General features: G+C 40.6%; 2 protein-coding genes across 9 annotated transcripts in view; both read left to right on the forward strand.

Moving 5' to 3' along the window:
* Positions 1–7,605, forward strand: part of DIXDC1 (DIX domain containing 1) — a 95,502-nt gene extending 87,897 nt beyond the window's left edge. For 5 of the 6 annotated variants that reach the window (XM_017517659.2, XM_017517658.2, XM_017517660.2 and 2 more), the window contains 3 exons: positions 1,010–1,115; positions 2,105–2,213; positions 3,963–7,545. In XM_017517659.2, the coding sequence (XP_017373148.1) occupies positions 1,010–1,115; positions 2,105–2,213; positions 3,963–4,043 (296 nt within the window). In that variant the 3' untranslated portion in view covers positions 4,044–7,545. Of the gene's footprint in view, positions 1–1,009; positions 1,116–2,104; positions 2,214–3,962 lie in introns of all 6 variants that reach the window. The other variant, XM_017517661.2, reaches the window with a different exon arrangement.
* Positions 7,606–10,834: 3,229 nt separating this feature from the next.
* Positions 10,835–24,950, forward strand: part of DLAT (dihydrolipoamide S-acetyltransferase) — a 28,358-nt gene continuing 14,242 nt past the window's right edge. The window contains exons 1-8 of one of the 3 annotated variants that reach the window (XM_017517665.2): positions 10,835–11,746; positions 12,192–12,293; positions 12,850–12,974; positions 13,135–13,285; positions 15,088–15,214; positions 17,212–17,399; positions 18,930–19,083; positions 24,477–24,544. In XM_017517665.2, the coding sequence (XP_017373154.1) occupies positions 11,459–11,746; positions 12,192–12,293; positions 12,850–12,974; positions 13,135–13,285; positions 15,088–15,214; positions 17,212–17,399; positions 18,930–19,083; positions 24,477–24,544 (1,203 nt within the window). In that variant the 5' untranslated portion in view covers positions 10,835–11,458. The remainder of the gene's footprint in view (positions 11,747–12,191; positions 12,294–12,849; positions 12,975–13,134; positions 13,286–15,087; positions 15,215–17,211; positions 17,400–18,929; positions 19,084–24,476; positions 24,545–24,950) is intronic. The other 2 variants (XM_037734611.1, XM_037734612.1) reach the window with 2 other exon arrangements.

Consider the following 24,950-nt stretch of genomic DNA (forward strand, 5'->3'; position numbering starts at 1 on the left):
ATTTATAGATTCAATGCTATCCCCATCAAGCTACCATTGACTTTCTTCACAGAATTGGAAAAAACTACTTTAAATTTCATATGGAACCAAAAAAGAGCCCACATAGCCAAGACAATCCTAAGCAAAAAGAAGAAACCTGGAGGCATCATGCTGCCTGACTTGAATCTATACTACAAGGCTACAGTAACAAAAACAGCATGATACTGGTACCAAAACAGATATATACCTTTTAGACTGGGAGGATAAGCCCCTTGGGATCTGAGTTTCTAAGGCTGCTTTTGCTTCTGTGGTTCTTGTTCCTATCAATTTTTCTTTTTCTTTTTCTTTTTTTTTTTTTTTTGAGACAGAGTCTTGGTCTGTCACCGGGTGCCAGGCTGGAGTGCAGTGGCATGATCTCGGCTCACTGCAACTTCTGCCTCCTGGGTTCAAGCAATTCTCCTGCTTCAGCCTCCCAAGTAGCTGGGACTATAGGCAAGCGTCACCATGCCCAGCTATTTTTTGTATTTTTTGGTAGAGAAGGGATTTCACCATGTTGGCCAGGATGGTCTCAATCTCTTGACCTCAGCCTCCCAAAATGCTGGGATTACAGGCGTAAGTCACCCCGCCCAGCTGATTTTTCTTTTTATGAATCACACAAGTATTCTCTACTATGGACCTCCGAAAGTTAAATATTAGCAGAGTCCACAGCTTCTGCTGTGTGTCTACCTTGCCTCGGCTGCAATGTTGCCAGGCTTCTCTGTTCTTTCTTGATCTTTAGCAGTGACCTCTTATATTAGTTGCTGTTCCCCTACTATGAGTGGCCATGATGAGTCCTCGTGATAGTGTCCATGTGCAAAGCAATTCTCGTCCTAGTGTATCATAGCATGTGGGCATGGTGTTTGGCAAGGGTGTGAGAGCTGTGAGCTGTGACCTCAAGCAGCTTTGTTTTCCTGGGACATTTTGAATAAGTGCAGGTGGATGATTTGGAGCAAATGAATGTTCTAACCACAGAGTCTCTTTCTGATTGTAGAGTTGCCTCACTCACAGAGCTCTCCAACTGTCAGCAGCACCTGTACTAAAGTGCTCTATTTCACTGACCGGTCACTTACGCCCTTCATGGTCAATATACCAAAGAGGTGAGATTCTGGGATCATTATATTTCTCTGTAAAAAAAAAGGAAAGGGAGGCAGAACCTCATTAGTTACTGCCCATATAAGCAGTTGAAAGGTTTTTGAGAAGTACTAGAGTGAGATCTCACTATAGTGAGATCAGCCATAGAGATAGAAATTTTAGTTTCAGCTTTGCCACTATTCAGTGTATCTTAAGGGACAAGTCATGATTTACTACTAGATACAGGTAAAATAATAGTACTTTCAATCCTGAAAACTATGCAAATATTGCTCTGCATTTGGAAAAATCGTTTGTGTGTGTGTGTGTGTTCAAAATAGCTCCTGCTGACAGCAATGGATTGCAGCCTGGCACTGACTCCAAGACTATGACTAATTGATCTTTGTTGCTATTCGATGACTGCAACTAATCCCTATTGAGAAATTATGTCAAAAGCCTTCCAAAAATTCGGTTAATGTACTTCCTTTTAAGGGAAATGGTTTTGAAGTAAAGAAATTTAAACTCTGCAACCAACTATTGAGAGAGGTTATAGGATTTTCCTTTCCTAGAGAGTCTGTTTATTTAGTCTGGGTTAGAAGCCAGCTTCCTAAAGATAGAAGGATAAAGATGGTGATACTTGATTTGATTGTACCATCTTAGAGAATTAGGATATTATAGCAAAGAAAATCAAGAGAACTTTGATGTATTTGTGGTTATTCAACAAATTTGATTTCAGGGACTTTATGTCTTATTTCCAGAGAAAAATGATTTGGCTCCTGAAGCAATAAATTGATTTTAAATTCTCATATCACCCTATATTTAATACTGTTTTTTCCCTAGTGGTGACTGGTTCTCCAGTCTCTGCTGTTTTAGAGTCATTTGGGTTATCGGGGCAGTGACCTATTGAGGGGCTATTTCTTCTTATTGACTTTGGCAGAAGGCTGGGTTTAAAGTTGACATCTTATCTTTCCAGCTATTGATCAACAGTCTGCTTTTGTGCTCTCTCCCTGTGTCGCAGGTTGGAGGAGGTGACACTAAAGGATTTTAAAGCAGCTATTGATCGGGAAGGGAATCACCGGTATCACTTCAAAGCACTAGATCCTGAGTTTGGCACTGTCAAAGAGGAGGTAAAGAATCTGTGGGGAGTCTGGATGGTATTATTGGTCCTTTCTGAACCCTGATGCCTTCTGTTCAAGCACTACTGTCCAGAAGTACATGAGTTCCTTGACCAGGTCAGAGGAATTTGCCAGAGCCTCAGACCATGGTCTGATTACTCTAGGCAGGTGGTCATAGAATAGCCCAAGATGCTGTTAGGTTCTTTAGTTGTAGGACTTCATCATTTGACCAAGAACTTGGATAGAATTTTTATTTTAAATTATTTTGCTAGGGAAAATAAAGAAACTAAGACAATAAAATAATTTTCCATCTGTAGCCAAATCTTAGAAAACTTATTTCTTCCAATGTAGAGCAAAATAAACCGGCATGAATATATGGAACTATATATTATGTGGTGGTAGTTTCTCATAATGAAATTAAGGAACTTCTAGAGAGTTATCTATGCTTATGCCAACTCCTTGAATATTTTCTTAGACTATGCAACTCTATAAATCCATTTGTCAAATACAGACTTTTGCGGAAGGAGACAGTTCTGGGTTATATAGTATTACAAATACATTCATTCTGGGTTATATAGTATTACAAGTACATTCATTGCAGTTACAGAATGAAAAAAGTTATTACAGAAAAAGGCCGGGCGCTGTGGCTCACGCCTGTAATCCCAGCACTTTAGGAGGCTGAGGCGGGAGGGTCACGAGGTCAGGAGATCAAGACCATCCTGGCCAACATGGTGAAACCCCGTCTTTACTAAAAATACAAAAAAAATTAGCTGGGTGTGGTGGCGTGCGCCTGTAGTCCCAGCTACTTGGGAGGCTGAGGCAGGAGAATTGCTTGAACCCGCGAGGCAGAGGTTGCAGTGAGCGGAGATCGCACCACTGCACTCCAGCCTGGCACCTGGCAACAGAGAGAGACTCTGTCTCAAAAAAAAAAAAAGAAAAGAAAAGAAGAGGTAAAATTTCATTTTGTAACCATTCCCTCAGTGAAATGTTTTAATAACCCTGTTTTATTACTGGCTTAGGAAATGAGGTGGTTGAATTAATGAAGATAACTGCAGCTGAGAAATATGTTAAGATCAAGTCTTTTTTCCCACCCTTTCTTTTCAATGCCTGGTACCTAAATTTTCCACTTTCTCATTTTTAAAATGCCTACACTATTTCTTTCCTCTAAGAAGCCCAAAGTACTTTGTGACTGGTAATTTATTAATTCTTACAAATCTCTATTAGCAAAAGTAGTACGAGAGATTTTAAAAAAGAAAAACCATTTCATAGATGTGGATCTAAGAAAAAAAAATATCAGTTGCAATTCTAGGGACAAGACCAAAGGGACATACAGTCTTTTTTTTTTTTTTTTTGAGACGGAGTTTCGCTCTTGTTGCCCAGGCTGGAGTGCAATGGCGCGATCTCGGCTCACCGCAACCTCCGCCTCCTGGGTTCAGGCAATTCTCCTGCCTCAGCCTCCTGAGTAGCTGGGATTACAGGCACGTGCCACCATGCCCAGCTAATTTTTTGTATTTTTAGTAGAGACGGGGTTTCACCATGTTGACCAGGATGGTCTCGATCTCTTGACCTCGTGATCCACCCGCCTCGGCCTCCCAAAGTGCTGGGATTACAGGTTTGAGCCACCGCGCCCGGCCCGGGACATACAGTCTTAACGCAAGGCTTTCTTCTACATGTTTGAGGTCTTATTTTTATTAGCAGCAATTGTTTAGTGAGTGAGATTTCCTGTTTTTTTCATTGTGGCTTTTTTTTTTTCCCCTCTAGATTTTCCATGATGATGATGCCATCCCTGGATGGGAGGGGAAAATTGTAGCTTGGGTGGAAGAAGACCATGGAGAGAATTAATGCCAAGTATCAGATTGAGGGCTTGTGGAACCTGGTCACTCCCTGGCTGCTTCACTCAGGAAAGGGAACTAAAACCAGAATACACTAAGAAGTTTCTAGTTTGTACACCCAAACAGAAGCTTTTCCAAGTATGATGGCCACAGGTCAGTCCTATTTCTGTGCCTGGCATACCTGGTACTTAAAATTCTGTCCAAATGTAGACCATGAGTTCATCTGGAGTTCCTTGTCCGTGGGAACACAGTGTTTTATTCTACTCTGAGGACAACAAACCGAAGGCCTTAAACAATGGGGATGGATGATCCCGCCTCTATAGGGGCATGGCTGCTATTATCTGGAAACTAGGAATTGGATGCATCACTCCTGCTGTACGTTACAGTATTATCTTCACTGGCCTCAATGGTTGCAGCAATCAGAGTCCCAGCATTTGTACTCACAGACAAGGCAAAGGTACCAGCTTTTCTGTTTCTTAGAAGCTACTGCAAACCAAGAATAACTCATGAGGTGGTACCAAAGATGAAAGCCCAGTCTTCAGTAGTCTTTTGAACCAGATGTGGATGGTGCTGAATTGTTGCTTGGATGGGAAAAGGGCTGCCCATTTCGTGCTACACTATGCTAAAACGGTACTTCAGTAAGACCTTCGGCTGCCTCTTCTGTCTTAACTCGTTCTGCAGCTTGTCCTTTTGCCCACATAGGGCCTATTTCATGTACTGTTAGTTTTCTCTGGGGACTCTTAACTTTAGAGCCATTTCTTTTTCTTCCAACTGATGAACTTTGTGTTTGAAAGGAATAAGGAGTGGAAAGCTCCTTAAAAATCCAGGCGGGTATGGAAAGGTGCTGCTACCCATATCTTTTTTACTTTGTTTCATGACTTTCCTTAACTCATGGCATCTCCTTTGTGGTTAAAAGGAGACAGACCATTAATTTCAGCATTTCTTTGTGGTTTATAAGTACTGAGCATGAAGTACTTGTCTGCCCCTCCTGATTTCAAGGCCAGAGTTATTTTCTATTTATGTATTTAGTCTAGGCTGAGCCTTTAGGGTACAATAGAAACCATGGGGTGTGGAGCATGAGTTGTGAATGGCAGGGATCATTCTGGGTGAAAAAACCCAGAATCATTTCTCATGTGCAACACTGTCACGTGAAGAAGCTAACAGTTCAACTACCGAGATTATTTGATAACCTGGGTTTTCTCGTTCATCCACCAAGCACCATCAACCAATCAGCCATATTATTTATATATGTATTACCAAACACAGTCTGTCTGCCTGTGACCTCCAGTGTACACTGCCAAACACAAGAGTAGGACAGATCCATTCTGGATTCTTGACCTGTCTGTCTCCAATTCATCTCCCCTTTTCAGCCATTTCAACAAACTACTCTTTGGCGCTCTGAGATGACATCTTGTTGTTTTACATAGATGTGTCTTTTAAAAACAGTTCATGTTTGGAGAATTCTTTTGTACTCATTTGCTTTTTGTCTGAGAACCATGTCTATTTTTATAACTGGAGTGTGAGTTATATATCTTCTCACATTCTATATACTGTATCCATTTTCTAGAGAACCCAGTAGCTTTTATACAGTCTCTTCTTACCACCCCTTGTGGTTTCAGAACAAGCTTTACTTTATTACAAGTATACTAATGACAACTAATTCCTATTCCAGTTCTACCTATTTTAGTTGTGAAGGTAGTTTTGTGTAATCCAGTTGATTGCTCCTGCAGCAGAGAGAAGGAGCTCAAAAGACACTTGATGTCTTTCATGTAAGTTTACCTGGTCTTTTCCTATTGAAGGATTTTTCATCAGAAATGACTGAGAAAGTTTGGGAAAGTCAGCCAAAAGAAAGAATTCATTACGAAAGCAAACAGAAGAAAACAGTATATTCTCACAGTTTTTTCCCAGGAAGTCTGGAGAAAAAGTCCTCATGTCACCAATTTCTCTTTTGCATGAATTTTAGTGTTTTGCTATAAGACAGCATGAGGGCTATCAGGCCAAAATTCATTATTGTATTTCTAATACAATTTGTCTTGAATGTCTGTCTCTTAAAACAGTTTTTACTTGTCACTTTTCTTTCAGCAAACAGTCTATTATGTGGAATTTAACTTTTCAGAGAAAATTTCCAAAGTCCTCTACCGTATTTGGCTTTTATCTCTGTCTTTTGGAAAGGAGCTGCATGGCCTCAGTGCCTCCATAAAAAGCTAAGTTTGCGTTCACAAGAGAACATAAGATCGTTTTTTTTCCCTTTAACTCAGTAATCTCACGTACCACAGGACCAAGCATCTCTGCTAGAGGATGTACCTCTCATAACTCCTGTGTAAAATATGTTGGTGATCGTCATTCCAGTTTCCAAAGCGAGAGGAGCCTTCTGAGCAGAAGTATGCAAGACTGATTTTGTTGGGAAAAGTTTCTTACTTGGCTGCATTCTAGGAGGCCTCCTGACTTGTTCATGGTATTGTCCCCTGGTGGCATTGGTGTGGGGTAGTTAGTCCTGCTACTTGCTAAAGTTTCCTTTGAGAAAACTGAGGAACCAGAAAGTTTAGAGTTCATAAAATAATCTCTAAACCATGTTAGGTTAAAACAAAATGACCATCTCACAAAAATAAGTGTAGTTTACAAAATCTTCATTTAAGGCTGGGTGTGGTGGCTCATGCCCGAAATCCCAGCACTTTGGGAGGCCGAGACAGGAGGACTGCTTGAGCCTAGGAGTTCAAGACCAGCCTGGGCAACATAGCAAGACTCCGTCTCTACAAAGAAATTTTATTATAAAAGTAGCTGGGCATGGTGGCACACACCTGTAGTCCCAGCTACTCAGGAGGTCAAGGTGGGAAGATTGCTTGAGCCCAGGAGTTTGAGGTTGCAGTGAGCTGATTATGCCACTGCACTCCAGCCCAGGTGACAGAGCAGGACCCCATCTCTTAAAAAAAAAAAAAAAAGTCATTTAAAAACTGAAGACTGCTCAGTTCCCTAGATTAGCTGGGGGGACTGCAACACTTCACAATGTTTACATTTTTAAATTTGAAGAATTTGTTTTAAACTTACTTGGTAATGGCAATTCTACTTACCAACTTTTCAGCTCTTTTTGACCAGGATAGTTGCAAATTAGGGAAAATATCTTTATACTCTACATCCAATCCAAGAGGACTCTAATTACTAAAAAGCATTTAGGTCCTAATAATTTTCACTGTTTTCATAAAATAAGCATTATGATTGCACACTCCTTCTACTGTCTGAATTTATGTAAGAGGTATAGCTTGCTTAAAATACATATATATGTAAAATTATATTTTCTTAGAAACATGGATGTTTGCAACCATTGCTTTCAAAGAGATTATTACTGTGTATTCTCCCTGTTTTACAATATGTTTTCATGGAGACTATGTTATACTACAGGCTTCTGATTATCAAAGCGATAACCAGTTTTAACCGCCGGTATGTACCAGATTTGTGAACTAATTAAAAAAAACCCTCAAACTATGAATAAAATGGAGTTTGCAAACTAAATATCATTAATGATTTTCACTTGCGTTTATTGATGAGATTAATCAATAAAGCCATTTGTATTTAGTGAAAGCAAATTTCCTCAAGTGATCTCCCTGGTAGCATGGTTTACTCATTATGTGGAGAGTGGAGATAAGGATTACTTTATTGCTATAGATATTTTACAATTAGTATTTCTATATAAGCACATATCAAGGACAATTATCAAGGACAATTTATTTAGCACTCCTTTTGAAATTACATGTGAACTTTCAAATAAGAACCCAACAGTATAAACTCAATGACAAAAGTTATGTATGCTTTGCAATCATTAAGAACTCTTTTAGAAATGTATATTTAAAACAACCAGAATTCCCAAATCATTTGAAAGCAAATGTTTGCTATATTGAATTCTTTATCCCTGAGTGCCTTCATTTGACTTCCAATTACCTATTTTCAACTATTAATCGGCTATCCCATCATGTTAAAATTAAATATGTACATAACTCAAAATCTTTCACTACCAACTAATTTCTCTTTCTCTCAATATCAATAATATCACCATTCTCTAAGTCTCTCTGCTTCAAACCTTGAGTCTTGGGTCTCCTTTTCCATAATTTCCTTTATTCAGTCTGTTTAGTGGAATCCAAGTGGGTTCTCTCAGGACTGATTTGACAAACCTAAGCATTCTTAGCCTACCTTTGGGGTAAACTTGTCATCTCTGGACTGTTTGAGCTATGCATTCCTATAATTTAGCTACTCCTAAGTCAAAAGTATATTCAGGATACAAACTCGCCATTCTTTGAAAAATGCAAAGATGTTTAAGCAAGCATACCTAAGTGCACAGCAGATCCTACAGATCACGTCCTACTTCATAGCAAAGGCTAAATAGGTCCAGTTATTCAAATGCAGCAGAAGCAGCGACATAGTTTAGCCAATTCAAAAACACATTTATAATAATTTATAAGTCCTTGCTGTTAAAAGAAAGTCATTAAGAGGGGAAAGAAAAAAAAACAATAATTTATAAGTCCTGGCTGGGCACGGTGGCTCAAGCCTATAATCCTAGCACTTTGGGAGGCCCAGGTGGGTGGATCACCTGAGGTCGGGAGTTCGAGATCAGCCTGGCTAACGTGGTGAAATCCCCATCTCTACTAAAAATACAAAATTAGCTGGGCATGCATGGTGGTGTGTGGTCAAGATGGCCAGGGGAAGACCTTTGTTAATTCTAGCACAATAATTACAAGCTTGATTGGCTCACAGTGCACTGAAGTTTATACACCGAACTATATTATTGGTGCAGTTAATTAGAAATCAAGCAGCAACAGGAGGCCTAAGGTAAAGACCATCGGGGAACACAGTAACACCGGGGAACACCGAGGGGTGGATGCAGAGCAGGGAATACTGCTGTGGTCTCACGAATGCCTTCTCAACATGGAGACTGCATGAGGGTCTCCTAAAGAGGGCTTGTGCAAAGATCTCTGAGAAGGGAGGCAACATCTGCTCACAAGATCTGGGAGGGTCTTTGCAGATGGGAGCTGGCAAGGAGGAGAAAAGCCTTGCAGGGCAGAGATCACGAAACGCCTCAGGCTCTGCCTAGGTTCTTAGAATGTAGAGTGATTTTAATTGTTCTATGTCCTCAATGCTCCGTAGATAAAAGCCCCTAGATGCGTTGGGAGTGTTCAGACCAGGTGGCTCCTCCTCTGCTATACTTCTGATGCAGCAGCACCCTGATAACAATCAGTGATAAACTCAGAGTACTAGTTTAGCATGTTTTAGAAGGATCTCAAGTGCTTTTAAATGCTTACAGCACTAGTTTAGTATGTCTTAGAAGGATCTCAAGTGCAAGTGCTCCCCGGCCCCACCTTACCTACCCCTTCACCCACCCCTTCCATGCCCATAAATTCAATGAGATTATGCACATAATAAAAGTGTTTAGAGCCCAGAGCTCGGGGCCAGTGCGGTTCCCACTCTTGCGTTGGTCCCCTGGACCCATGCTGTAAATTCCACTCTTGTGTCTCGTCTTTATTTCCTTTTCTCAATTCCTTGTCACTGCCAGGACTAAAGGCACCTACGTATGGGGTTGGGGCTGGTACCCAGCAATGGCGCGTGCCTGTAATCCCAGCTACTCAGGAGGCTGAGACAGGAGAATCGCTTGAACCTGGGAGCCTGGGTGACAGAGTCAGATTCTATCTCCAAAATAATAATAATAATTTATAAGTCCTTTTACAAATTACAATTTTTCTTCCATGGCTTCTTCCAATTGTTAATTCATAAGCTGTACATAATTGTGACAATATAATTGCCCTCCTCTTCATATTATTTCAAATATGACTTTTCATTTAATCTGGAAATTTTATATTTCTCAATTATATTGCCTACATATCATTCTATTAGGCAATTGTACCTGCTTAAATATTTCCAATTTAAGTAGGCATGAAATAGTATATCCAATCTGTTTTTACTTTTCCAAATTAATTGTTAGCAAGATTAACCACCCGCCACCAGCCACTTTTTTTTTTTTTTTTTAAGAGACAGAGTGTTACTATGTTGCCCAGGCTGGTCTCAAACTCTTGGGCTCAAGTGACTCCCCCACCTCAGCCTCTCAAGTATTGCTGGGAACTACAGGCACGCACCATTGCTCCTGGCTAACATCTTGTTTTAATGTTTTTCCCTCCAATTTCTTCTTGTGTTCTTGGTGTTGTCTAACCATGTGTACACTGGGGAGGTGGTGATATAAACACAGTACATGCTTCCTCCTTATATAATGTCACCTTAATTGATATGTTTTCTTTTTTTCTAAAGACGGGGTTTCACCATGTTGGTCAGGCTGGTCTTGAACTCCCAACCTCAGGTGATCCACCCGCCTTGGCCTCCAAAGTGCTTGGGTTACAGGCGTGAGCCACTACACCCGGCCAATTGATATGTTTTCTAATTAAAAATAACCTTACAAGAGAAGCAAACCTATCAAAATGTCTAGATGACTTTGTTCATTAATTCAAAAGATATACATTCAGCCACTGCTAATTACTGCATACTAAGCTCTGGGGCTACATGGAAGAACCACCCAGACACAGTTCCTGCCCCCAAAGGCTTACAGTTAAGTTTTGGTAGGAAACATATGAAACATAACGCTTTTGGTTACTTAATAGAATTCTATGGTATTAGGGGTAACAGAAACATGTTTTGTAACCTATATTTTCATACAGGGAATATGCTTAATCTTGCTACAGTATACACGAATGCGGGAATCTATCTTTTCTGGGCTGCCTTTCGTACCACTGGGCTGGAACACCTGTTCATTCCACTTTCTGGTTGGGTACAAACCTGAAACGAAATCTCTGTAACCCAGTACAGCCTGCGCCCGGTGGGGCCCAGTCCGTCCTCATTCCGATGCGCGGAAGTAGAGGTCACCACGCTGTCTCGATTCCGCCGCAGGCGGTTCCTCGCTCCTTCACCACCCCAGGGCTCCAAGACCCACCCCGCTTTGGCCTGAGGCTCCCATTGCCCAGCCAGTTCCCCGCTCACTTCCAGCTTTTCCTCAGGGCTGGGCCACGCCCCTCGGCCCAGACTCTCTGGCCACTCCGCCGCGATCAGCCCGCGTCTTTGCCTCTTTCCCTTCCCGTCTCTTGTGCCCCGCCGGATGCCTCTCCTAGGACCCCACCACTTTCCACCCCTTTCCGTCTGTTATTTCTCCCAAACTTGCGCCCGCACAGGCCCTGCTGGAACGCCCCTGCCCCGGGCGTGCCCCTTGTCCCCACTCCAGAGAGGAAGGGCGTGGGTGCAGCTCATTTCTAGCCTGGGGAGCGGGTGGAATAAACCTGCGGGGCCCATTTTACGACACCGTGCGGCTGTGCGGCGTGGCTGACGGCAACGCCGTGCAGCTCTTGGAGAGGTCACTTCGGAGACGGCGTTGGTTTTGGGGTGTGGGGGGTTGGTGGCACTATGTGGCGCGTCTGTGCGCGACCCGCCCAGAATGTAGCCCCATGGACAGGACTCGGGGCTCGGTGGGCGGCCTTGCGGGAGGGACCCGGATCTCCACGAGTGACCTCGCGACCTGGCCCGGCTCCGGCTCGTCGCAGCAGCGTGACCACAGGGTATGGCGGGGTCCGGACACTGTGTGGCTGGACCCCCAGCTCTGGGGCCACGCCGCAGAACCGCTTCCTGCTGCAGCTTTTGGGAACCGCTTCCAGCTGCAGCCGCCGCTGTTACAGTCTTCCCCCGCATCAGAAGGTGAGCTCTCGACCGGTCCTTGGGACAACTCGTCCTTCAGAGCCGACTGGATGCCTGCAGGATCCTCCTTGAGAGGCCTCATTGATCCTCCAACCATTCCCAGTATCTGCTTTCGCTCTTTGTCCGATAGTCAGCTTTGCTGTAGCTCCTTAGCTTCCCTCTCATGATCTATTCCATTGAAAGGAGAGCTTCAAGACTGGGGCTGTATGCAAAATATCTGCCGAGGTTCATGCCTTGTCAGACCCACAGGACTGTGGAGGAGAAAGCCTGTCATTGGAAAGTAGTAACTTCTCGTGGGCAGTAAATCTCTTTCTATCCCTAGTTCCTAGTGTGTAATGGAACTGGATAAACTCGTTGCATGAAATTGAATTAAATGAAATCTTAAGCCAGACTGAGAGTTAGGCAGCCCTTTAAAAATTTAATGTTTCTTCTTTTTTTCTTCCAGGTTCCATTGCCTTCTCTTTCCCCCACAATGCAGGCAGGCACCATAGCCCGTTGGGAAAAAAAAGAGGGGGACAAAATCAATGAAGGTGACCTAATTGCAGAGGTAAATTGTTTTAAAATAAAGGAGATGAGTTTGAAGAGACTGGCTTTGCTGAATTGACTGAACATTGACTTTCTGGATGTGTAGTTACCCCTTTGCTTAAGAAACTTAAGTGTTTTTCACAGCTTGATGTTAGACAAGATTGGTTCGATGAGTTATCAGCAGCTTGCCAAACTGATGTTTAGCCAAGGTGTTTCTAAAGTAATTCCTTCTTTCAAATCTGTCCTAGTGGCCTTATCCTCACAGAACTGTATAATTCTGTTCACAAAGGCCAGGCTGACCAACATGGTGAAACTCCCATCTCTGCTAAAAATACAAAAAATAGCCGAGCCTGGCGGCCTGTGCCTGTAATCCCAGCTACTCCTCCGGAGGCTGAGGCAGGAGAATGGCTTGAACCAGGGAGCCCGGCGGGGAGTTTGCAGTGAGCCTAGATTGTGCCACTGCACTCCAGCCTGGGTGACAGAGTGAGACTCTGTCTAAAAAAGAAAAATTCCAGACACAAGCTAATAAACTACATACCAACAGTACAAACCTAAGCTGCTGCTTTTTGTGTTAAAAGGTTGAAACTGATAAAGCCACTGTTGGATTTGAGAGCCTGGAGGAGTGTTATATGGCAAAGATACTTGTGGCTGAAGGTACCAGGGATGTTCCCATTGGAGCGATCATCTGTATCACAGTTGGCAAGTGAGTAGTGCCCTCATAATTTGTGGAACTTCATTGCTTGGTGGAGTATTTTAACCCAGAATTGAGAATTAGGAATTAAAGACTTTTTTTTTTTAAGACTATTTTTGTGAGGGCTGAATCTGCCTATTTATTATATTTATGTATTCTTTCTCTTTCTTAGGCCTGAGGATATTGAGGCCTTTAAAAATTATACGTTGGATTCCTCGGCAGCAGCCACCCCACAAGCGGCCCCAGCACCAAGCCCTGCTGCCACTGCTTCACCACCTACACCTGCTCAGGCTCCTGGTAGCTCATATCCCGCTCACATGCAGGTGAGGCTCAGCATCTGAGTGTTTGCTGTAGATGATTTATTACTTACTCACTTTTTTTCGTAGATGGCTACTACATCTTGGAAACTGACATTAAATGTGGTTAATGCTTGTCATTTGGGAGTATACAGAGATTTAAACATGAAAATTGACAACTTTTCTTCCTAGTTGTTATTTCCAGGTATAAGAACTCGAACAGTTCCTGTAACCTTTCTCAACCTCAGTGTAGTACACAGGGTAATGCCTGGCACTTTTCATTCAAGAACACTACCTTATAGATTTTGAGGATGATTTTTACTCATATCTACTCCCTGTGTAATTAGAGTTTATAGTAGGCTGTGTTAGTCTGTTTTACGTTGGCATAAATATCTGGAGCTGGGTGATTTATAAAGAAAAAAAGTTTATTTGGCTCATGGTTCTGCAGGCTGTACAAGAAGCATGGCACCAGCATCTGTTTCTCTTGTGGCCTCAGGAAGCTTACAATCATAGGGGAAGGGGAAGCTTGTGTGTCACATAATGAGAGAGGGAGCAAGAGACGGAGGGGAGTGGGTATCAGGCTCTTTACAACAATCAGATTTCCCCTTAACTCATTACTGTGAGGTATGCACTAAGCCATTCATGAAGGATCCTCCTCCAATACCCCAACACCTCCCACCAGACCCCATCTCTAACATTGGGGATCATATTTCTTTTTTGGGGGGGTGTTCTTTTGACATGTGGTGATCTATTTTCCAAGAGTGAGTGAAGTAGTACAATAGTATTAATGAATGAGAAAACTGACAAAAATTAAGTGGCTAAAAATCCAGCCATCCTTTTCTAAATAATTCTGACTAGAATTTTTCCATAATCTAGTTTATTTGTAGAAATTTTTGTATAGAAATCACTTCTTTGGAAATAATGTTCTACTCTGTGGTCTGTTAGTAAGAATAACTTAGGATTTTTGCCTGGTATTCAGTTCACACATGTATTACATGCTGTTCATCAAATTCTATCTCATGATATAACAGTGACTTAATTTTTCTCTATTTTATTTCTGTAGCTTTGTGTGCATGTGTTAGGGCTTTACCTTAATTATCCTTTAAGGTATTACGTAGAAATCGTTGGCTTCACTGTTTGTTAAGAAGCAGATCAAGATGGCAAATTCTGAACAAAAAAAGCACTTAAAAATTTTTTTTTCTAAGGCTTGTCTTTTTTTCCCCCTCTCTGGAAACATCTGCAATTGAAATTATTTTCCTCTCAGCATAATGCTGTTGCTAATCAGATACAAAAGGCAAAGAGGATAGCAAATGAAATCCGTAGTAACTAAATAACCAAATTCAGTGGACACACAAGTCCTATAAATAGTAAAGCAATTTTAAATTTAGATAGGCATTCTGATGTTTGAATTTTATTGAGGTGGAAATGACTATTATAAAAACAGGACGTTTTTTCCTTATTTAAAAAAATTTTTTGAGACGGGCTCTTACTCTATCGCCCTAGGCTGGAGTGTGCAGCGGTGCGATTTCAGCTCTGCCTCCTGGGTTCAAGGGATTCTCCTGCCTCAGCCTCCCAAGTAGCTGGGAATATAGGCGCACACCACCACGCCCAGCTAATTTTGTATTTTTAGTAGAGATGGGGTTTCGCCATGTTGACCAGGCTCTTCTTGAACTCCTGCTGGAAAGCTATTGAGGTGCTAAGCTTTTGCTGTGATGAGTATTTGGATTATCATAGTCACCATTATTCTGTGAAACTATATAAGCCTGCCTGAATGTTATTGTGTACAAGTTTTCTTAGTATTAAGCAATAATATGTGTTTGTTTCTATAGGTACTTCTTCCTGCCCTCTCTCCCACCATGACCATGGGCACAGTTCAGAGATGGGAAAAAAAAGTGGGTGAGAAGCTAAGTGAAGGAGACTTATTGGCAGAGATAGAGACTGACAAAGCCACTATAGGTGAGATTTCTTCAGCTCTTAATGGTTGAGGCACTGAGTTTCCCAGTGAGGAAGAGGATTGCCATTCTTTCCTATAATGAGTGAGTGATAATATGAAAACTTTATAATTCTTAGGATTCATTTTCTGGGATAGTATATTTTGTTTTTAGTTACATTTATCCTTAAGTTTTTATTTATTTGTTTGTATATTTGCTTTTGAGGCACGGTCTTATTCTGTTACCCAGGCTGGAGTGCAGTGGCAAGATCATAGCTCACTGTAGCCTCCACCTCCTGGGCTCATACCCAAACGATCCTCCTGCTTTAGCCTCCCAAGTAGCTAGGACTACAGGCCTGAACCACCACACACAGCTGATTTAAAAAAATTTTTTGTTAGAGATGGTGTCTGACTTTGTTGCCCAGGCTGGTTTTGAAGTCCTGGCTCAAGCGATCCTCCCAGCTTGGCCTCCCAAAGTGCTGGGACTCCAAGCATGAGCCACTGTGCCTGGCCCAGGATAATTTATAACAAAAATATGCATAGTCAGATTTGTCAGTTCCATCCTGTACTCATTGAATCAAAGGCAATCAATCATTGTCAATTTACAGATTATTTTTAGGCCCAAGTTTGCTTCTTGTCCTTATTATGTTACTGAGAAGCTGTGTCGAACTGCTGCTGTCTAAACTGAGCAAAGGAAGGAAAGAAGAAACAGAAAATCATTTCCGTGGCAGGATAATAGCAAAGAATTTAAGATGTCTTTGAGGGAAACTGAAACCAGAGTTGAGGTTGTGTTCATAGTTTGAGAGTGACTGATAGAACGTATGTATGTAATATGTATATGTTCAGATATGTCATATGTCCACATGTCTCCTTCTTAACTCATTTTTAGGCTAAAAAATAAAACCCATATAGACAATCATGTATTTATGATTTTTTAATAGATATTTATAGGTATTATGAATTTCTTCTCTCTGCCATTTATTTATTTTTTTTTTTGAGACAGAGTTTTGCTCTGTCACCCAGGCTGGAGTGCAGTGGTGGGATCTTGGCTCACTGCAACCTCTGCTTCCTAGATTCAAGCAGTTCTCATGTCTCAACCTCCCGAGTAGGTGGGATTACAGGTGTGTGCCACCACGCCCAGCTAATTTTTTGCATTTTTAGTAGAGATGGGGTTTCACCATGTTGGCCAGATTGGTCTCGAACTCCGGACCTCAGGTGATCTGTCCTCCTAGGCCTCCCAAAGTGCTGGGATTATAGGCGTGAGCCACTGCTCTCGGCCTATATGTATTTTTTATAGTGTATTCTTGGTAGGGAAATGGAAGGATTTATCCAAGATGTGTTCAAGGAGAGGCACAAAAGTATAGAAAGCCAATGGCTTCTTTTTACTTTTTCAATCCTAAATGTTTGAGTTCTTTGCAAGGAAGGCAGTACCTGAATAAAATATTAGTTATCAACACCATAGATATCCCAGTAAAGAGGTAATTCTTCACAATGAAATATTTGGTATAATATCAAGTATAACTCTTTGAAAAGCTCCAAAGATGCTTTTAAGCCTGAAATCCAACATTAGTATCTAGCTTGGTAGCTTCCTTAATTTGGCATGTATGTAGTTCTTAGCTTTAGCAATATAGCTGACGCTATCATAGAGTCCTGTGAGGCTGCCCTTGGAGATTTTTAAATAACTTTTAGAACTAACCACTGTCTGTAATCTTTCATAGTTTTATTGAACAGATATTTATTTGGAATTTACTTTGTACCAGATGCTATTTTGTACCAGATATTATTTCTAAGAACTTGAAAAACATTAATCCATTTAAATGTGTAACATCCCTGTGAGGTTGGAGCTATTATTATTGCCATATGGTAGGTAAAGAAACCAAGACACAAAAGGTTAAATAGGTTGCAAAAAAGGTTATATAGCTAGCTTGAATGAGAAAAATCATTTTACTTAAAACTGTGCTGTGAATTTCAAGGGATAGTGGATTACCTTAAGTTCCATAATGTTTTTTTCTTTCTATTTAAGGTTTTGAAGTACAGGAAGAAGGTTATCTGGCAAAAATCCTGGTCCCTGAAGGCACAAGAGATGTCCCTCTGGGAACCCCACTCTGTATCATTGTAGAAAAAGAGGCAGATATATCCGCATTTGCCGACTATAGGCCAACTGAAGTAACAGATTTAAAACCACAAGCACCACCACCTACCCCAACCCCGGTAGGTATGCTTCTAGAATTCAGGAAACACTTACCTTGTTCATCTCTAAATTAAGGAGTTTTGGTTAGATGATATACTAGGTTCCTTCCAGCTCCAAGATTCTATGATTGAGGGAGATAGTTTATTAACGTTTGTGGAGACCTATAGTGTGTGTTATACTGCGTCATTCACCTAATGGTCGATAGTTTGGGCCTTGTAGCTTTTTTTTTTTTCCTGTCTTCTAGAGTCCTGCTGAGAACAAAGCTGAGTGACATGTTTTCTTCCTGCTTTAGATATAGATATCCTGCTTGTGGAAAGTAGGGTTTCATTGCCCCACCTGTTTCTTTTTTTTAAGAGGCAAGGTCTCACCCTGTCGCCCAGGCTGGAGTACAGTGGTGCAATCATAACTCACTTCATTGCCCATTTTTTTAATCAAATATACTGAATAATCTCTGTCACTTTAAATCTTCGTGGTATTGATGTAGTAGGTCAAGCATATATTTGTGATACAATGGAACCTTGACATGATTTGTTTTGCATATAATTTTTTATATTAAAAAATAAATCCATGAGGGCAAAATATTTAGGAAAAAAAATTAAAAAATAAAGAATTTTTTATATTACCAAATACTTTATACACTATGTAACATGAACTTGTATTAACTCCAGCTATAGATAACAGTGACAGTGAAACTTCTGCGGATGCTAGAGTAATGTGAGTTTAAGCTAGGTAAACATTTCTACCAGAGAAAACTTAATTTCTGCCTACTGTACATTCATGGGAAGCTGGCAAGTAGCATTGATGCTGTATTTCTGAAGATACCTTTCAACATGGAATCTTCTAGCATAATTTTATAATTTGAAATTAACTGGTTGGGAGTGGGGGCTCACACCTGTAATCCTAGCACTTTGGCAGGCCAAGTTGGGTAGATCACTTGAGGTCAGGAGTTCAAGACCAGCCTGGTCAACATGGTGAAACCTGGTCTCTACTAAAAATACAAAAAATTAGCTGAGTGTGGTCGTGTGCACACCTGTAATCCCAGCTATGCGGGAGGCTGACGCAGGAGAATTACTTGAACCTGGGAGACGGAGGTTGTAGTGAGTCAAGATTGCGCCACTGCACTCCAGCCTGGGCAACAGATAGAGACTCCCTCTCAAAAAAAAAAGAAATTAGGTTAATTAAAAACAAAAATCATGTTGGTGATGTAAAAGAATGAGAATAAAGAAGTGGTAAGAGATTAAAATGAAGAAAGGCCATAGAATACTATACAGTGATTGGCAGTTTTAATTCTATGTTTCTTCATGTTGTTATGGAGTAAGGTAACTTTGTTCTGTCTTTGACATAGAAGTATATTGTTCTTGCTGTTCATATTACTACATTATGTTGGTTAAGCAGGAGAAAAGTACATTATGATCTTTGAAAAAAAGATAAAATTTATTAATATTTAATTAAAACAGTTTTAATTTATTAATAAGATGTAAACTTTTAATCTTTCAGACCAGTCTTTGAAGTGGTGAATTAAAACAATTTGTAATTTTTTTTTTCAAAAGGTGGCCACTGTTCCTCCGACTCCCCAGCCTTTAGCTCCTACACCTTCGGCACCCTGCCCAGCTACTCCTGCTGGACCAAAGGGAAGGGTGTTTGTTAGTCCTCTTGCAAAGAAGTTGGCAGTAGAGAAAGGGATTGATCTTACACAAGTAAAAGGTAAATCTGTTTCTATGGAATGGAATTGTAAAGTTAAAATTTAGTTGAATTTCCTCCTTAAGACTTGCAAATACAACTATATATAGCCGTACTTTTAACTGGGATAGTAGGGATAATTGTTAATAATTATATCTGAGGCCGGGTGCAGTGGCTGAAGCCTGTAATCCCAGCACTGTGGGAGGCCAAGGCGGGTGGATCACGAGGTCAAGAGATCGAGACCATCCTGGTCAACATGGTGAAACCCCGTCTCCACTAAAAATACAAAAAAAATTAGCTGGGCATGGTGGCGCGTGCCTGTAATCCCAGCGACTCAGGAGGCTGAGGCAGGAGAATTGCCTGAACCCAGGAGGCGGAGGTTGCGGTGAGCTGAGATCACGCCATTGCACTCCAGCTAATAATAATAATAATAATAATTATATCTGAAAGGAGAAATAGTTCTTTCGTTGCCACCACAGAGTAGGGAAACTTTTTCTGTGCTTTATTTAGTCTGTCTAAAATTTACCCATACACTTTAGATACCTTTTTTTTCTCTTCTTTGCATAGAAACTGCTTAATTGTTTGGTGAAAGTATATGTACTTGTTCAGCAAAATTGGGTTATGGGACTTGATTGTGTAATAAGAAGAAACCTCTATTAGTGCTAGGTTGACTAGCAATAAGCAAAGCAAAACAAAACTTGAAATTGGAGTTACTTGGAATGACTTAAAATAGTAAACTTCATATAAAACAGAACTAGAGCTCCCTGAAGGCAAGGGAAAACACTTTACTTATCTGTCTCTCCCCAAAGAAAAAGTATAGCTTTGTGATAAGAGCATGGGGCCTGGAATTAGACCACCTAGTATTCAATCCTGGCTTTTTTTCTATGTAGTATTTTTTTTAATGTAATAATTATGTAATAATTTTCTATGTAATATGTTTTCCAGTGAAGTACTTAAATTATATGTCCTTGTGTCAATTACTTTCTATCTGTAAAACTGAGGTACTGTACATTGTATAGATTGTGAGAGTTAAATGAGCTATAAGAGGTGAAGTGCTTAGAACTGTATCTAGCATATAAGTACTCAATACATGTCAGTTGTCATTCATATTGAAATTATTACCTGGCACTTAAATAAGTGTTGTTAAATTAAACTTAAGCTAAAATTCAGTGTGGGATAACTAAGATACTTATTTGTAAAAGGGGGAAAGTTACTATTCTTGGAATTTGGTTTGATGGCTAGTACTATGTGCCAGTCATTTAACTTACCATACTTAATGTACATAACACCTCTTGAAGTAAGAATTATTATTCCCTATTTTTTTTTTTTTTTTTTTTGAGACGGAGTTTCGCTCTTGTTACCCAGGCTAGAGTGCAATGGCGCGATCTCGGCTCACCGCAACCTCCGCCTCCTGGATTCAGGCAATTCTCCTGCCTCAGCCTCCTGAGTAGCTGGGATTACAGGCACGCACCACCATGCCCAGCTAATGTTTTGTATTTTTAGTAGAGACGGGGTTTCACCATGTTGACCAGGATGGTCTCAATCTCTTGACCTCGTGATCCACCCGCCTCGGCCTCCCAAAGTGCTGGGATTACAGGCTTGAGCCACCGCGCCCGGCCTATTCCCTATTTTTTGGATAAGAAAACAGACTCAGACTCTTCAGGGTTCTTCCTTCCTGTTAAATAGTAAAGTTGCAGTGTGACTCTAGATTTGTTTAACTCTAAAGCCTGTTTTCTTCACACTACCCTATGCTGCCTTCTATTTTGATGCTTTGCCATCTATAATTACTAAAGAAAAATATGTTTATTTCCCCAATTGTCTAGTTATGGGTACTCAGTGGCGGTTATCCCTTATCTGCAATTTGCTGTTTTGTAGTTAGAAGGCAAGCCAATCCCAAGACACGATAATAGAATGTTGTAAATTTTTTGAACCTCATAGATTCTTGTAATATTGGAAGACTTTTTTTTTCCATCATGCTATTTCAGTATGTTGTTATGAAAGTATATTGCTATTTATGTATATATGATTAGAATCAGGGACAGCAGTGTATGTTGGAATAACTTTTTTTTTTTCTAATTCTTTTTTTCTTTTTTTTCCCCCAAGTATGCTCTAATATTTGCAAGTTGGAATAACTTAAAAGGAGGAAGGACTGGGTTAATAATTGTATCTGAACAGTTTAGACAAGCAAAGAAGGACCATTTATTAGATATTTAGGAATACTGGTTGCCGTACTAAAGATATAAGTGAAAAGTCCTTTGGGTATGAGCTGACAGGAGTGTTAAGGGAAAAAAAAAGAAAGAAAATCCCACTTTTCCTACTATACGGGCAGAGTTAGGTGATTCATTTATTATTATTTAAACAAATATTCATCGAGTACTATCTACAAATCAGACACTTACTCATCAGATGGATAAGATTTCAGTTTCAGTTACTTATGTGACCAACAAAAGGATTAAATGAACAAAAAGGGAGTACAGCATAGTTAAGAGTGTGAGCTCTGTAGTTGGAATGCTTGGGTATGAACCCCAGCTCTTCCTTGTATTAACTGTGTGACCTTTTGTTTCACAGTTTGTTTGTGTATAAAAGCAATAGGATTAACAGTTGCAAGGTTTAAATAAGTTAAACAGTGCCTGTACAGACAAAGCGTATCTAGGTATTATAATGATAATATTTTTATTATTAAATAAGATTTAATTGCTAAGAAAGAAACTCAGTGATATACTAGCAAGTGAAAGGGTGGATGGATACATGTGCAGTCATGACTACTTTTACACAGGGTGATTGGGAGATCTTTTTGATGAGGTGACATTTGATTTGATCTGAAAGATGAGAAGGAGGCAGCTTGAGCCAACCATGTGAAGAACTAGGGAAAGATCATTTTGGGCAGAGAGACTAGCTGTACACAATGTGAAATGGGAAAGAGTTTAGCATGTCTGAGGAACATAAAAGAGGCCAGTGTTAATGAAGCATAATGAGCAAAGAGTCTAGTAGGAGATGATATTTGGAAAGAAACAGGGATGAGAACATAAAAGACCTTATAGATTATGTAAAGAATTTGAGGGCCGGGCATGGTGGCTCGTGCCTGTAATCCTAGCACTTTGGGAGGTCGAGGCAGGTGGATCACTGGCCAACATGGTGAAACCCCATCTCTACTAAAAAATACAAAAAGTAGCTGGGCATAGTGGCTCATGCCCATAATCCCAGCTACCTGGGAGGCAGAGGTAGGAGAATTGCTTGAAGCAGGACCTGGGAGGCAGAGGTTGCAGTGAGTTGAGATCGCGCCACTACACTCCAACCTGGGCTACTGAGCCAGACTCCACCTCAAAAAAAAAAAAGAGTTTGAATGTTATTTAAAGTACAGCAGGAAACCATTGAGAAATTTAAGCAAGGAAGTGAAATCAAATGATTATGTTTTTAACAGATCATTTTGGTTGCTTTATGGAAATGGATGAAACATTTGTCTGGTTTATCTTTGACAAGATCTCTGTGTTTTTTAACCCTTAGTCCAGTATTCTTCCTTTTATACCATATTGTTTTATGATGGCCTGTGGTGCTGCCTAAGAGAGATAGGGAAAAGGGTTTAAAAGGTTTCAACTAAGCTGGGTGCCCTGGCTTACGCCTGTAATCCCAGCACTTTGGGAAGCCAAGGCAGGTGGATCACCTGAGGTTTGGAGTTCGACACCAGCCAGACCAACATGGAGAAACCCTGTTTCTAGTTAAAAAACAAAATACAAAATTTGCCGGGTATAGTGGTGCATACCTGTAATCCCAGGTAATTGGGAGTCTGAGGAAGGAGAATTGCTTGAACTTGGGAAGCGGAGGTTGTGGTGAGCTGAGATTGTCCCATTGCACTCTAGCCTGGGCAACTAGTGTGAAGCTCCGTCTCAAAATAAAAAAAGGTTTCAGCTAACTCCTGTGTCAGGGAATTCTTGTGGCTGGCTGAAGCTTAGCATAAGGCAGGTGGTACTATAGATTTCCTTCTCTTGAGGGGCTGCGGTGTCTAGATCAGCCTTGGTTAATAGGGGAGGTTACGGTTTCTGTCTTTTTTTTTTTTTTTTGAGACAGAGTCTTGCTCTGTTGCCAGGAGCCAGACTGGAGTGCAATGGCACAATCTCGGCTCACCGCAACCTCCGCCTCCCGGGTTCAAGCAATTCTCCTGCCTCAGCCTCCCGAGTAGCTGGGACTACAGGCGCACGCCACCACACCCAGCTAATTTTTGTATTTTTAGTAGAGACGGGGTTTCACCATGTTGGCCAGGATGGTCTCGATCTCTTGACCTGGTGATCCGCCCGCCTCAGCCTCCCAAGGTGCTGGGATTACAGGCTTGAGCCACCGCGCCCGGCCTGGTTTCTGTCTTTTATAAAGAAGGAAATCTACAGGGGTACTGCCACCCCTGTTCTAGAGCTCCTGTTGAGGATAAATACAATCCTAGCCAGCTCAGTGTTCATAATGAAGGAAAGGAATGGGGAAGAACTGCACACAACAAGAGTCCCTTTAAAAGTCTGCCTTGGGAGAAGATGAATTAATTTGATCAAATTTTTTCTTAGAAGTGGGCCAGTGTAAAAGGTATTCTATAATAATAACTAAATTCTGAATCTCCTTAGAATTAAAGGTCAAGATTATCAACTTGGGACCAAAATTAAACCTAAGAGGTTGTAGGAGGGAGGAAGTTGAATATAAGTAAAACTAAATCTACTGAGAGAACTTTGAAGATCCTTCCTTATGTGTGATATTGCACCTTTTTTCCTTCATTTCCTTTAACATGGGCCAGTTTAGAGCTTTGGCTACTGTGAAGAAGCTGTGAATCATGGAGACCACATAAGGAATTAATGATTCTAAAGATGGGATAATTGCAGTTAAGAGTTATTTATGCTGTTTTGGGGTGAAAAAATTGACTTGATTTGTCAAAATAATTGTTGTTATACCTGTCTATTCTGTACAAAAGGAATTCCTTATGGTCACATAAATCCAGAACCCAAATGAGATCTATTTCAGGGCTCAGGAATGAATTTTTGGAGCTAACCGGGAGGAGGCAGCTAGCTTTCCTTTTGGTGAGATACAAACTGTGTTCGGCATTATCCTTATGCCAGTATTTTCCAATTTAAAAATAAGGAAGATGAAAAAATAAAATAGAACTTGGACAAAATTCTAAAAGAAAAATACATAAAATAATATTTGCAGTAGTTAAAAGACCCACTACAGATCACACACAGGTACTCTGTGTTGTTTAAATTAATAATTGACAAAAGCTGGTATTTGCAGGGAGAACCTTAAGGGGTAGGGTTAAGGCTGTGATCCTTTCAGAATGTTTTTGGTAGTAAGCCCTTAGGAGCCTGCACTTTAGGATCACAGTGTTGATCTCCTTGGGGAGCCAATGGTACACCATCATGTATGTGATATTTATGTCTCTTTTACAGGGACAGGGCCAGATGGTAGAATCACCAAGAAGGATATTGATTCTTTTGTGCCTCCTAAAGCTGCTCCTGTGAGTTACGTATAGCTCTTACTTTTTTTGCAGTTTGTCTCTGCAACCTGTTAGACCATTTCATACATTATTTATGAATGAAATAGCTCAACCAAGACTTTTATTCTAATTTCAGTGGCTTAATAATACAGTCATTCCTCAGTACCCATGGGGGGTTGGTTCCAGGAGCCCCCTTGTATACCAAAATTCACAAATGCTTAAGTCTTGTATATAAAATAGTGTAGTATTTGTATATAACTTACCCACATCCTCTCAAATACTTTAAATCATCTCCAGATTATTTATAATATTAAATACAAGGTAAATGCCATGTGAATAGTTGTTATATCTTATTGCTTAGGGAATAAGAATGAGGAAAAAGTCTGTACTTGTGCACTATAGATGCAACCATCCTTTTTTTTTTTTT

Source organism: Cebus imitator, unplaced genomic scaffold (assembly GCF_001604975.1).
Source record: "Cebus imitator isolate Cc_AM_T3 unplaced genomic scaffold, Cebus_imitator-1.0 Scaffold641, whole genome shotgun sequence".
In the NCBI taxonomy this organism is placed as follows: domain Eukaryota; kingdom Metazoa; phylum Chordata; class Mammalia; order Primates; family Cebidae; genus Cebus; species Cebus imitator.